Genomic DNA, 14,892 nt, shown 5'->3' on the forward strand with positions numbered 1-14,892 from the left:
GTTTAGGCTGAGATATTTATTTACAAGAAGTTGCAGCAAGAAATAGGAACTCAGTCCCTCTACTTCACTTAGATTGAGACATAAACTCTCAAGACTGAGGGCAAGCCAGTTCAACTCTCTCACTGACATGTACTGCTTATGGGACCAGGCTCAAGGTATTGTCACTGACTCAAATAACCATACAACACTAGCGAATTCTAAATATGGGAATAAGGGAATTCCTAATAATAATTCCAATTAAATTCAGGAATTTAACCATTCTTTTAGCCTCCTTGTACTTCCCCCACTAAGAAATGCTCCCACAGTAATGGAAGGCAGGTCTATAGCATAGGCAGAGGAGAAGAAAATACTGGAGAACATATGAAAAGTGAAAAGAAGAGAGAAAAAGGCAAAAGATTCGATTACTTAAAGCTATTTTTTAAGAATCATAATTTTAGGCCTAGGAGATATCTTAAGGGAAAAAGTGAAGAGATCTACCCAAAGTAATCAGCATCACATTCAGAATTAGAACTCAGGTTTCTTGATTCCCAGTACAGTGTTCTTTCTACATGATACAAAGTTATTTTTATCATATTCTATCTATGCAGGATAGAAGTCAAGAAGCTGATAACAGGAGAGTTCCCGCTAAAGTCCTCAAATAGTTTGTTGCTATAACCAAGTATTCACTGAAGCCCTGAAGTATATATAAGTAGCACTATATTAAGAAGTAGATAATAATCTACTTTTGTGTTTGATTAATCATTTGTATTTTTGCTGCCATTTTCCTAATTGGGGGATAACATTACCAATAACCATGTCACTTAACAAATGTTCAGCATAGTTATAGTATATTTGGCCTATATAAATTTGGATTATCCATGGGGAAGGGCCAATCTGTAAAAAGTTAGAATTACTGAATAATTACTGTAGCATAGTTTTATTTTTCTCAAGAAAATCTAAAAACCAGGGCTGAGTAATAATGAGATGTAATTTTTAATGTGTAACATAAAAAGGTCCAAATGAAATCTATGAAAACAGATACTATTTCTGATACTTTCGAAATCATCTAAGATTTTGTTCTCTTAGTATACTTCTCTTTAAGTTTAAGAGAGATTGTAAAATTAAAAACTAAAACTAAAAAAACTAAAATAAAGAGATAATGTGAAGGTGAACTTCAGCCCATCTAAATTGTCATTAAATTCCAAAATCAGAATCAGAAAATGCTGGATAGAGAAAGAGTCTCATAAAAGAGAGAAGTACAGAATGCTGGGGGGGGGGGGGGGGGGGGGTTGAGAACATTAGATAACAAATTAATAACACTTCATTTAATAGATGGGGAAATCATGTTCCCCTCACAATGAAATAAACTACTATGGCTCCCTATTATTATTATTATCCCCAAGATCAAATATAAAATTCTATTTGGCTTTTAAGGTCCTTCACAACCTGGTCTCTTCCAGGGTTCTGACACCTAACTGCCTCCCTCATACCTGCAATCCAGTGACGGCAGCCTCCTTGCTGTTCTCTGTACAAGAAATCTCCCTGATTTACCCAGGCTCTTTCTTGTTTGTGCGTAGTTACAGACTGTGTAAATTGCAGATTGTGTCCCCCATTCAACCGTGAGCTCCTTGTGACTAGGGACTGTTTTTTCATCTTTGTTTTGTTTTTGGCCTTCTTTGTATCTCTAGCTCTTAGAACAGTACTTGGCATATAAAAGGCACCTAATAAATGGTTACTGATTGACCCTGAGATCTAGAGTGTAAAGAGTGGGAAGTGACTTGGTCAAGGTCACACATTTAGTAAGGGTTGGGATATCACCCTGTCTTGTGTTTTTTTTACTACACTGTTGTTCTATAAGAGCCATTTTCTCTATTATTAACCCTTGTTATCAATATTTATTTATCCAAATGAACCTAATTGCTATTCTCTGAAATTGGCTTCTTCTAGTATTGCTTTATGCCTAAGCCCTGCATCCCCAGATCTACTCAAATCACCATTAATTTATCTGTTTTTTAAAGGAATGTAAGTTCCCCGAGGGCAGGTGTGTTTTTCATTTTGTGTATTTATGTTCCCAGTGCCCAGCACAGCACTTAGGAACACACCTGAACTATATGAGAAGGCTTACTGTCCCCAGACCTCATTCTTCTTTTGGGTTCTGCTTATTTAAAAAAAATTTTTTTTTTGGTTTTGTTTCATCTTACTGTTTTTTTTTAATGTTTAAAAAGCTTATAAATTCTTTATGGAATACTTCATATTCTCCATCCACAAAGTGTTATGGAAACTCCACAGGTGAATATCAAAGTTCACAAATGAATTAAAATGCAACTGTCTTAAAACTCAGAAATAAAAAAGAAACACTAAAAATTTTTTGGCATGATCTGGGTTGCTATACATTGGCAGATTCCCCAACATTTCCTGGGCTGTCCTTATGTTCCCACTATATGTGTGGATTTAGAAAAAATGCACTTTTATATTCACTTTGTCTAGCATAATCACTCAAATAGCTTATCATTTGATTACAGCGGTGTACCCCTTAAAGAAGCATAATCAAAAAGAAGGAATTAAACTGGGCCAAATAACATTATTTCAAACCTCAGGCTACCCTCCCATCTTCCCTGTCTCATGAGTCATTTTACACCTAGAGAAGCTTCTGCCTTTCCCCAAGCTCAGACCATCTGCCTGGGTTTTTATAGGCTCTACCACCAAGTAAATGACATTTTAACATCTATTCTCCCCTTTTCTTCATCTAGGCTATACACAGAGGGGGGAAGAGCAACAATAAAGCATCTGAAACAGCTTTGTACTCAAGGTTCTCTATGCCAAAAATAGAGTTTACATACACTCAGATTTTAGTGAAAATACTCTCTTGGCAGGCACTGAATTGGCAGATCATGACAAAGAGAACAGTAAAGACAGAAGAACATCCAGTATGCCTGTGCCTCTTTAAGAGGGGGTTATTCTTTTAAAGAGCCAAAGGGTGCATGTGTCCTCCTAGTAAACCCAATAATCTTTCAATGGGCTACAGGCAAAGCCTGAACATTACTATTAGTAAATCATTTGAACCTGGGTTGTCTGGGTTGATGCAATATGACATCTTGCACTCTCCTTGGAGTTTAATATTAAGCTCTCCTCTGGGAGATTGCTAGACAGGCTTTAATAAAAAATAACTGTGGTATTGACTGAATCTCCTAGTTTACTACTTAACCATGGTTTTGCGATCTGGATTTTAAATCAGCTCTGGCAAAATCTGAATATTTCATTTTTAATCCTAGAATCCCCCCTGCTATGGGGAAGCTCATTCAAAATATCATTCTACTCAAATAAGACAATAAAACTTCCTCCATCTTCTCCCTATCCCCAACATAATTAGATGGTATTTTCTTAGGGTTCTCTGTGAATTAATCTCAAAAGGAAAAACAGTCAAGGCAACAGCATAAAGCACTAATATTTATAGGCCAGTTGCATCACCACTGACGGTTAGGAAAGCTCTCCTATAAATCCACCTCAGATAGTCACTCGAGTTTGTTTCTTTTAAAGGTTTATTTGATTTCTGCCCTGAATCATTAAGCTCTTTTAAAAAATACCGCCATAATTTCAGATCAATATGAAACAATTAATTACATTTATAAGTTGTTAACCACAAATGTAACGCCCAGTATATCTCCAATCTGATCTCCAGTTTTCACAAAGTTAGTTCCACTGGATGGGTCTCCACAAAAAAAAAAAAAATTATCACTAACTGGCCAACATTTGGGGGATAAGCTGCTCCATAGTAGATTGGGCAGGTTCTCGGAGAACAGATAAAGTCTATTAGTAGAACGTGGCTAGATGGCTTCTCTAGTTTGGAAGGTACTACTAGAATTTCACTTTGCTGGCATAGTCTTTGGGAATTCACAGTCTGTCCCCTTCCCAACTTCATCCAGACTCAACCTCTGTCTGCACAGTGCATGATACATGCTCTTCCTTGACTATAACCCATATCTTCCCTCCTCCCCTCTCCCCAGAATGTCCTACTCCCTTCTAAGCTATTCAGATAATTTTGGTAATTGGGAAAAACATCTGTTGAGGGATGAAACACACCCACTTACGAGGAACAAACTCCAAGGAGTACTTCACCCAACCCCACAACTGAGAGGATTCCAGGATGTTCCACATGGAAGCATGGAGTACTGTCCAAGCCCCACTGGGGCTGCCCGCTTCCTCACTTTTATCCTAATGGCATCTGAGACCTCTTTGAATTGTTTCCTGAATGTGCTTAGAACCCATGGCCACCACCCAACCCTAAAAAAGCAGAGAGCCCAGTACATATAGATGCAATAGATTGTCTCATTCCCCCCCAACAGTGGGATCAGGGTTCACTGCAGTAGAAGGCAACCCCAATTATTCTTAATGTCACACTGACCTTCTGCCTCTGAGACCTGGGAACCACAGCACTGGTGGACATAAATTGTACTGCTTGGTGATCCAGATCCAAGGGAGGAGGGTAGCCCTCTGGTAGAAAATTGTCTGTGGCCTCCTGGAAGAGAGGAAACCTGGATTCCTACAGGGCTTGAAATGGCCATTTTAGGCTGGAGGGAGGGGTTGACAACATCAGCAGCTGTTTCAATACATCTGCTGGATTCTCCCTGTTGAGGTTACCAGCAGTTGAGGACATCTTTGGCTAAGGTTCAAAGACTTTGCATTTTTAAAAGCACACACCCCAAAGCCAAGAGACGATCTGGAAATCATAAACTCCATGATGGTGTGTATGCACACCAGGGAATGTGGGAAACTTTGGGGTGGGGAGGTGGTGGTACCTTGAGGGTGAGAACATGAAGCATATTCCACAAAGAGTTGCTTAAATGCCCAAAGCATTACAGAGCTAGAAAAGGAGAATGGCTGTGGGCCAACTGAGCTTGCTTCTGATAAAAATTAAACACAGTGACCGTTGGGATGGTTCATACTGCAGCAACTCAGAAGGCCCCTCCTAAAATAATGAAATACTATGGAATAGGTGCAATGTGCTAGAAGGAACGTCTCCCGGGAATGTGATTTAAAAAAAGCAGAAGCCCCTATCAATCCCAGGAGGTAGAGGCGAGCAAAACTAACCCAAGAGAAGATGCGAAGAAGCCCCATTCCTTGACTTACTTTGTTCACAGGTTTCTCAAGGGTTTTCACAGGCACATCGGCTAGTTTTCCTTTCTTTGATGGTGTTCTCTTGATTTTCGGTGAGTGAAATTTGTCCATCAGCTTCATGGTGAAGGAGGAGAGATGAGAGCGCTGAGAATCTGAAAACAATTCCAGGTAGAAGCACTATATGAGTGAGGAGGGGAATGGTGTGGCCCAGATTAAACTTACTGCATGTAGTAGTGAATGATCTACCCAACATAAAGGAATACTGATTCTTTTTCTGACAGGTCCAATTTCTTAGAGAAGGAAGGGAAAAATCAATCTAACGAATTTGTGCAACCTCCTTGCCATCTGGTTTCTTTGGGATGTAGAGCTGGGAGGCGAGGCAAAGGGATTTGAGCAAAGTTAAAGGAAGAATATGATTAATTAGGCTCATAGAATGATTATCTGGTCCAATCTCCTTATTTTTATAAATAGGGAAACTGAGACCTAAGAGGGGAATGGGTTTGTTCTTAAGTCACAGAGCTAAGTGGATGGCAGAACTCCAAGAAAAACCCATTCCAGGACTGTTGCTTCCTAGTCCAGTACTTGGTGCACTCAGTTCAGAAGTAAAATAAGTTTCCTATTTAGGACACTACATCAGATAAGGTAATAGCTGAAAGAGTCAGAGCCAGTGTTAGGTGAAGGGAGGCCACTCTAAAAGATAACAGGAAGGAATTATGTAACATTTCTGATAAGGGTGGAACAAACTTTCCATTTCTACAACATCAAAACAAAACAAAACAAACAATAAAACTTAACTTCATAGATACCTGGACCTAAAGTTCAAGTCTCTCTCATGAACAGTTAGCTATCCCTTAGTCAGAAACAGGGATGACTTTAGATAAGCTATCTGGCCTTGTGAGTTATCTGGGAATGAAAGGCACTTTGGCTCAAAGGTAAGCAGAAGGCCAGACTGATCACCCCATTGATAAGACATAAAGTATAAACACACCACCAAACCTCAGACTGACCCATTTCATTACACAGCTAAGTCAGTCTTAGTCACACTCTAGGAGAGTCCTTCCACACCTCACTAGAATAAATCTCTGAAGGGAATGACTGCAGGTAGGACTGCAAAACATGCTGGGGACTTTGGCTTTTTGAAAATCACAAAAGCACAGAATAGAATTTAGAGCACAAAGGGTCCTTCATGATCATCTAATCCAAACCCTCATTTCAGACAAGAGAAAACTGAGGTCCAGAAAAATGACCATCTGACAAAGTAGCTAAGCTGAGATGAGGTTTCTAATGAATACAGAGTAGGGGTGAATGTGTGGAAGGGAGCAAGAGAAGTCACATTAGGAGATTTACAGGCAGGGCCCTTTTAGCACCAAACTTGGGAAAGAGATTCCACCTTCTCTTTTATTGGCTGCCTACCTAAATTGGAGCCCAACCTCAGCGCTGGTGGGAGTTTAAAGCTGGGCCAGCCAAGATTCAGGATTATGCTATTAGCTTAGGAGTGAGACAGGCCTGAGGTCATGTCAACATGAAAGAAAATATACAACTACTGAAGTAGACTGAAATATAATCCTGGTAGCCTTCCTCTGCCAAGACTTAGGGATCATTGTCTTCAGGTCATTATTTGAAAGCAATATTATGTCTACCATAGAATTTAATACTCTTTAACAAGCTTTACCATTAGACACAATCAAGTGATAAAAGGAGTTTGTTGGGGGAGGGGGGAGGGTGATTTTTAAAATGGAAATTTATTGCAGAAATGTCAATTTTGCAAGTTGCCAATCAATAAACGTTTATTAAAGGTCTACCTGTGCTAAATACTGGGGCTACAAAGGAAGTCAAAAGACAATCCCTGTTCTCAGATAATGGGAGAGATAATACACAAGTAACTATTAACAATTTACAGAGGGTAGGTCCTAGAATTAAGAGGGATCCAGATAGATAGGGAAAGGGTTCTGGTCGAAGGTAGGATTTTAGCTGGAACTTAAACAAACCAGGAGGAAGAGATGAGGAAGCAGGTCATTCTATACATGGGGGCAGTCTATCTCCCAAGGAGATCAAAGAAAGAAGAAAAGGACCCATAAGTATGAAAATATTTACAGTAGCTCTTTTCGTCATGGTAAAGAATTGGAAACTAAGGGAATGTCCATCAACTGAGGAATGGCTAAATAAATTCTAGTATATGCATGTTGGGAAATATTGTTGTCCTATAAGAAAATGAAGGGAATAGTTATAGAAAAAGTCAGGGAATACTTATATGAATTGATGCAGAGTGAAGTGAATAGATCCAGGGAAATAATCTACAAAGTAATAGTAATATTGTAAAGCTAACCAACTCTGATTATTGATTCACCACAGCTCCAAAGAACTCATGATATTAAATGCTATCCACCTCCACATAGAGAACTAATGGACTCAAAGTGCAGACAGAAATATATTTTTTCCCTTTCTTTATTTTTCTTACCTCCCTCCCCCCGAACATGGCTAATATGGAAAATGTTTTTTTTAACTCCTACCTTCCATCTTAGAATCAATACTATATATTGGTTCTAAGGCAGAAGAGCAGTAAGGGCTAGGCAATGGGGGTTAAGTGACTTTGCCCAGGATCACACTGCTAGGAAGTGTCTGAGGCCAGATTTGAATCTAGGAACTCCCACCTCTGGGCCTGGCTCTCAATCCACTGAGCTACCCAGCTGCTCCCCTGGAAAATGTTTTGCATGACTTCATATGAATAATGAATATATTTCTTTATGTTCTAGGTCCAGCCTACCTTTCTAGACTGATTTCATGTCATTCTTCCCTGACAAAAACCCTTATGTTCTATCCAAGGAGTACTACTTGCTATTCCTCTTACATGACATCCCATTTCCTTCATGCTTTTGCACAGGCTGTCCACCATATCTGGAATATTTCCTCCTTGTTCTCTTTAGAACTATGGTAGAGAACCTATGGAACACATGCCAGAGGGGGCACCCAGAGTCCTCTCTGGGGGCACATGCACTGTCACTCCAGTACAGAGTTCATCAGGGTTTGTTACTAGAAAGCCAGAGGGACACAGGGCTGGGCTGCTCTCTTCCCCCTCCTCTGGGCACCTGAGGACATTTCTCATATCACTGACCCCTCTAAAAGGTTTGCCATCAGTGCTTTAGGTGCATCACTTGCCACAGTGCATAGAAATTGGCTTTGGAGTCAGAAGACCTGAAAATACCAGTATGACCTTGGACAAATCACTTGACCTTTACGTTCTTAATTTGTAAGATAAGCAGATTGGAACAAGATGACCTTTAAATTCCCTTCTTGATTCGAATCTATAATCTATAATCCTATGATGTACACATGGAAAACATCTTGTTGGAAGATAGCATTTTGCTGCTAAAACAAATGCCTTCCCCCCCCCCCCCCCATAACCAACACATGATAAACATTGGGATCTAGTATTCTCTCTCCATCATACAGCTATTCTGTGATGGTAAAGAGGAGGTCTAACATAGACCATCACCTGTGAAAGCCTGCCTGCTCCCTACTAATAGCTTCACTAAGGGTATTCTCTATGAAATTTCAATTATTTTCATTAAAATTCTATAAGTGAGAAAGTAGGTATATAGGTCACCTTTTGTTGTAATAAAGAGTGTCATCAAAGAACATGCAATTGGAAAAGACGAGCTAGGCAAGTGGTGTGAGCTATATAGATAGTGGTTGGTCTATGTGCTCTACTAGTATGTTTTTACCAGAAAAAAGGGAGAACGACTCCCTATCCTCCAAGCATGTGGAGAGGACCAACCTGTGGCAAACATCTGAACAAGAGTCACATGAGATGGATAGTCATAGGTTTTCATGTACATTGTTAGAAGGAATATCTACATTTATGAATGCAAAAATCCACCTCATTATTAGAGTACAATGTGCAAAATGTGCAGAGTGCCTTACATATCAGGTTAAGGATTGAAAACAATATGGAAACCTACCTAGACAATTTTGGGGCAGAATAGTGATACAGTCAAGGAGATGCCATAGGAAGACTGTTTTGGCAACCAAAGGGAATGTGGATTCCCTTTGGAAACAAGGAAACTAATGGGAAGCTATTATAATATTTCAAGTGAGATGTGATGAGGACCTGAACTAGAGAGGTGGACCAAATGATTAGAAATTATTCCTATTTGTCATAAGAGTTTTCTTTTTCTTTTTTTCCAGGAGGAGGTAGGGATAGGAGGGAAAGAAAATTGGCTTTATTCAATGCAAAATTTTTTTTAAAGAATGTGGCGGAGTCAATTCTGATTTCAAATGCATCATTCTTTCCACTGGGCCATTTTGTAAAAAGGAGACAAGTGCTAGAGAATGTTATGGATACTGAATCAACAAACTTGACCACTGATTCAATGTGGGAGTTGAGGGATGGGAAAGAAATAAGGATAACTCCCAGGATATGACTGTGGCTGGGTAGTATGGAGGAAAGATAGACAAGGTGGAGGGTGGGGTGGAGAGAATGTATTCCACATGGGTTTGATAGGACCACTGGGGAGAGATACCCAGTTGGAAAGCAATGATTTGATTATGGTATGGATTTGATATCTAGATTAAGAGTTATCTGTACAGCTAACACCTCATCTGATAAAAGTAGATGAAATCCTAAAGGAGAAAGAGTGTTGACAGGAGTGGAAGATGGAGGATGAACATGTAAAGGAGGCTGAAAAGTGTTCACTGAAATAAAGTGAGAGACCTAAGAATCTAACAAATTCCAACTTAGCACAAGGTATGCAGCTTTCACAGAAGAAGTTCAATGAAGTACAATTCCTGGGAAAGGCAAATTCCTAAAAGCTTCTGACCAAAGCAGGCATTTGCTTTCAAGTAGTTAAACTGCTCAGCTATGATGCAGGTGATCTGAACCATCTGCACAAGCAACAAGCTGTGAAAGACCAAGAGAAACGCTGTGAAAAAAGAATGTGTTACGACAGCTACCAGAGAGATTTGCACTGCTAGGCCTTGTGATGTTAGCTACTCTGTTCAGACTGGAATGTGCACCTTATAAAAGAAGTATATAGAGGCAGCTAGGTAGTCCAATGGATAGAATACCAGGTTTGGAGTCCAGAGGGTCTAGGCTTAAATCTGGCCTCAGACCCTTCCTAGCTGTGTGACTCTGGGTAAGTCACTTATCCCCATCACCTAGCCCTTACCACTCTTCTGCCTTGGAACCAATACACAGTATTGATTCTAAGGTGGAAGGTGAGGGTTTTAAAATAAAATGAAATGAAATGGAAATTTTGGGGGGGAGTTTTGTGGAAGACATAGATGATACACGAAGGCCAGAAGACAATAAAGAAAAAGTTTAGAAAGACAGAAATGAATAAAATATATGTAGAGTATCATATAATCTCAACATGTTTTACCCTTTAATACCATAAGTATATACAATTTCTTTTCCTGTAAACACTTCATAAAAGAAAAAAAGGCTTCTTCTCGGGTACAAAGGGAAGGCCAAAACATTTTCTGTGCATTTTCCAGATCTCAGGGACATCACACCCCAACCCCTGCAATGTGGAAGGGATACCTGTATATGACACAATTACTCCAAAGTGTGTGTGGGGGGGTGGGGGGGGTTACTTTGAAAAGAAGCTCTAATTGTTTCTAAACCAAGAAAAGAATGAACAAATTCCAAACTATATGGATAATAATAACCAGAAACTGTTTCATGACTCTCAAGTGAGCTAGTGTCTACATAAACAAAACCAGTTAAACTCAAGACAATGTCGGTATATGGGTCTATTCTGTACTTACTAATGGGGGTGGGTAGGAGCTCATTCAGCTGCACAGACACCAGAAAGGATCCCCAGGGACTTCTGGGGTCTAAAGTGAATTATTGGCCTTTTCCCAATATAATTTAAAAGTCAAACACCCTGCAGCAGAGATTGGCCTTGGTTCAGCTATATTCAAGAAGCATTTGTTTAGTACCTATTGTAAGCTTGAAATAATACCTGTCTTTGCCTTAATGAAACTTTAGATTATAAGAGAGAAATATGATGCAGAAACATGTAAAGGTAATATATATTAAGTTGTCAAGGATTTGTGATTTTAGGCTTGAGTTGGCTGGGGCTTGGAGAGGTTAAGTGACTTGCCCACAGTCACACAACTAGTAAGCCAGTTGAGACTCATGAGACCTAATAATAAAAGGAATTTTATAGGGTTCAGGGTTGAAAGGGACATTAAAGATCATTTAGTCAGAGCATCACAGATTGAGATTCTACATAGGACTTCAAGGGGGTCTAGAACAATTCCTTCATTTTACCAGATATGGATAAGTTCAGAGATTAAGATCATAGGAGGACAAAGGGGCAGAAAATGAGATTTTTTTTTTTTTGGATCAAGTTCAATACAATGCTTTAGGCAGTTCTCTAAGACTAGATACTTCCCAAGAGGACACTTGCATTGCTAGAGGGAATTTCTTCATCTTGGAATTCTTTTTAGCAACTAAATCCTAGGTCCAGTCCCAATCACTATCTAGTAAATTTGTAACTCAGAAGGTAAATCAGGGTTTAAAATATAGAGTTGGAAGTTATTTGCATAGAAGTAAAAATAAAAGTCTCAAAGTAAATGATTTAACCAAGGGAGAGGTCATCAAGAGAGAAGAGGGCCCAAGTCTGACCATCTGACAATCAACAAAGTGCTTCCTCTGTGCCAGGGACTATACTAAGAAAGAAAAGAGACAATCTCCACTTTCAACTCACAATTTAATAGGCAAAACAAACTAACAAATATGTATAAACAAGCTATATAGATGGAGAAAATAGTTAATAGAGAGAGGGCACTAGAATTAAAAAGGGTAGGAAGGGCTTCCCATAGAAGGTGAGATTTTATCAGGGGCTTGAAGGAAGCCAGGGATGCTTGAAGGTAGAGGCATGGGAGGCAAAGAAAATGCTTGCCTACAAGACTTAGAGTGTCTCATTTGGGGAACAGCAAAAGAAGTCAGTGTCACTGGATCAAAGAGTAGGTGTGTGTGTGTGTAAACTGTAAGGTTGGAAAGGTGTAAGGCAGCTAGGTGGCTCAAAGGCTAGAGTCAGGCCTGGAGATGGGTGGTCCTGGGTTCAAATGTGGCCTCGGATGCTTCCTAGCTGTGCAAACCATGGCAAGTCACTTAACCCCCATTGCCCAGCCCTTCCCACTCTTCTACTTTAGAATTTATACTAAGACAGAAGGTAAAGGAAAAAACTAAGAGGAAAGTTTAGAAGTGGGGAGGGTTTAGGGGCAAGCAAAGCTAATGAACTCAGTATTGAACATGTTGAAATTTCAGGTGTCTGCTGGACATACAGTTTGAGACATCTGAAAGGCAGCTAGACATGAGACTGGAGGTTGGGGGAGAGTTTAGGGTTGGATAATTGAGAACTGAGAATCATGGGCATAGAAGTGGTAATTAAATCCACAGGAGCTGGAGAGATCGCCAAGAGGAGTGTAGAGAAGGAAGAAAAGAAGTCCCAACAGAGCCATCTGGTGCACCCACAGCTGGTGAGTGGGCCATGAGGATCTAGCAAAGGAGACTGTGAAGTAGTGGCTGCAGAAGTAGGGACACATGGGCAGAAAACTAAGAGAGCTCAAGAAGGCTGAGAACTGTCCCCTAGACGTGGCAGAGGAATGGAGAGAAGAGGATGAGCATTTATTAACCTCTGTGCTAAGCACTTTACACATATGATCTCATTTGATCCTCACAACAACTCTTTTAGCAACCAAATGAAGAAATAACTCTGAAGAGAGCAGCTCCAATTGAAAGATGGAGCTAGAAGACAGATTGTATAGATCAGGGAGAGGAGAGGACGTGGGGGCACCTATCGTAGCGGACCATCGGATCTACAGCTACTGATATGGCAGTGAAAGGTTTGCTTCTGTCATCTTGTCCCAGGGGATAGGTATTCCAGGCATTTGTCATCCCCATTTCATAGATGAGGAAGGTAGAGATGGGTCAGTCCAGGGTCAGGACTCAGGAGGAGCCAGTTCTTGACCTCAAGTTCAACACTCACTGCCCCACAGCTTGTCAACAGATACACAGATGCCGGAGACAGGAAAAAGCCCCAAATGCCTTCAATGTGTTGGTAGACTCTCTCTGAAGGATGAGTTTGTAGGGGGATGGGGATGACACAGCGGAGCACATTGACAGCCTAGATCGTATAGCCCCAAATGATGCCTGAACTCAGAGGCTCCTCTCAGTGAGCTCTCTCCTCTGGTTTATCTCAGCTTAAATTGACTAAGCCCGTGATGCAGGCATAATAATGCCTGCGGTATCTACTTATAGGGCTATTTTGAGGCTTTAATGAGTTAAAGCAATTGGTAAACCTTAAAGCCTGATAGAAATGTCAGCTACTTATACGAAGGTCACTGTTAACCTTTTCAAAGATGGTTTCATTAGAGTGCTGGGGGTGGAAGCTAGAGGGCAAGGGGCTAGAGTGTGTGGGCGATGGGGATATGGAGTCGTGGCATGTACGTACACATCTAATTCCAGACGTTTAACAGTGGAGAAGGGAAATGGACTGCCAGGGGTGGGCTGGTGCCAAGTCAGCCAGGCTTCAGATTGTAAAATGTTCAATGTGAGTGTTTCCTCCTCAGAAGTTTGGCAACCATTACAAATCAGAGCTTGATTGTCTGTTTTGTTGATTGTCTAGACTGAAGAAAGTGATGAAGAAAATGTTAATAATGCAAACTAAACCTAAAAGTGTGCCGTGTTTGAAGAACCCATTGTTGAACATTTATCAGCATACTCCTGGATGGGATAATAGATGGACAGAGTAGGACAGTCAAAGGAAGACTTTTTTAGGTATAGAGGAAATTTCATCATATGACAGAAAAAAAGACAAAAAAAGGGGAGGGGGCAAGGGGAAGAAGCCTTGATGGTGCCTTTATTCATCCTTTAACAGCTCTCAAAATTCAGTCTATAGTTTTGGTTTACATGATTTTCTGGAGGCTAAACAACTAGGTAATCAAGGGAGATGAACAATCCAGAAGGATATAAACTCTGAGAGGGGAGGACTGTTTCAATCTTGTCTTTCAATCCCAAGAATTTTATAGCATCTACACAATTATTTTGGACTAGACTTGAGATTTCACCGGCATAGGAAATTGATTGGGAGGAAATCTCCTCTAGAGTGGGTCAGCAACTGCTCTGCAACTTAAAACTGGTTGGTCAGTCAATAAATATTTACTAAGGGGGCAGCTAGGTGACTGAGTAGATTGAGAACCAGCCTCAGATATTCCCTGGCTGTGTGACCCTGGGCAAGTCACTTGACCCCCATTGCCCAGCCCTTACCACTCTTCTGCCTTGGAACCAATACACAGTATTGATTCTAAGTCAGAGAATAAGGGTCTTAAAAAAATCAGTAACTACCTACTAAGTGCCAGGCACTGCTCTACCCTCTAAGGCTATAGAGACAAGAGACAGTCCCTATCCTAGAGAGCTCAGGATCTAACGAGTCTCTGAACTGTGGGAGGAGAGACACCCAGAGGGTAAGTAACCTGCCCTGGTTCACATGGGGAGGACTTGAACTCAGTGAAGGCTGGCGTTCTACCCATTACTCTACCCTGCCTTTCACACAGGAGGCTCCTAATAACTGATTGTAGTCAAACTGAATGGCTGTTTCCTTAGGAAGCCTGCCCAGAGGTGATAAATGTTCTAGCTCCAGACAGTGTTTGAACCTCAAGTCTAGGTTTCCAGCTACTCAATTCATGCATTATGGGCCATTTAAGCAGACCCCATGTAAAAAGTCAGGGCAAAACAAATGAACGCTGGAGAAGAGTGCTGCTAGTCAAGGAGAAGGAGATTAATCTTTG

The 14,892-nt window shown here is 40.5% G+C and overlaps 1 protein-coding gene across 18 annotated transcripts in view; it reads right to left on the reverse strand.

The window, feature by feature from the left end:
• The window catches only part of RAPGEF1 (Rap guanine nucleotide exchange factor 1), a 190,480-nt gene that overhangs the window by 98,730 nt on the left and 76,858 nt on the right, over positions 1–14,892 (reverse strand). For 10 of the 18 annotated variants that reach the window (XM_056812611.1, XM_056812602.1, XM_056812597.1 and 7 more), the window contains exons 2-3: positions 5,107–5,246; positions 4,382–4,495 (exon numbers count right to left, since the gene is read on the reverse strand). In XM_056812611.1, coding sequence (XP_056668589.1) covers positions 4,382–4,495; positions 5,107–5,246 — 254 coding nt within the window. Of the gene's footprint in view, positions 1–4,381; positions 4,496–5,106; positions 5,247–14,892 lie in introns of those variants that run through there. The other 8 variants (XM_056812613.1, XM_056812604.1, XM_056812603.1 and 5 more) reach the window with 2 other exon arrangements.

This window comes from Monodelphis domestica, chromosome 1 (assembly GCF_027887165.1).
Source record: "Monodelphis domestica isolate mMonDom1 chromosome 1, mMonDom1.pri, whole genome shotgun sequence".
Classification (NCBI taxonomy): domain Eukaryota; kingdom Metazoa; phylum Chordata; class Mammalia; order Didelphimorphia; family Didelphidae; genus Monodelphis; species Monodelphis domestica.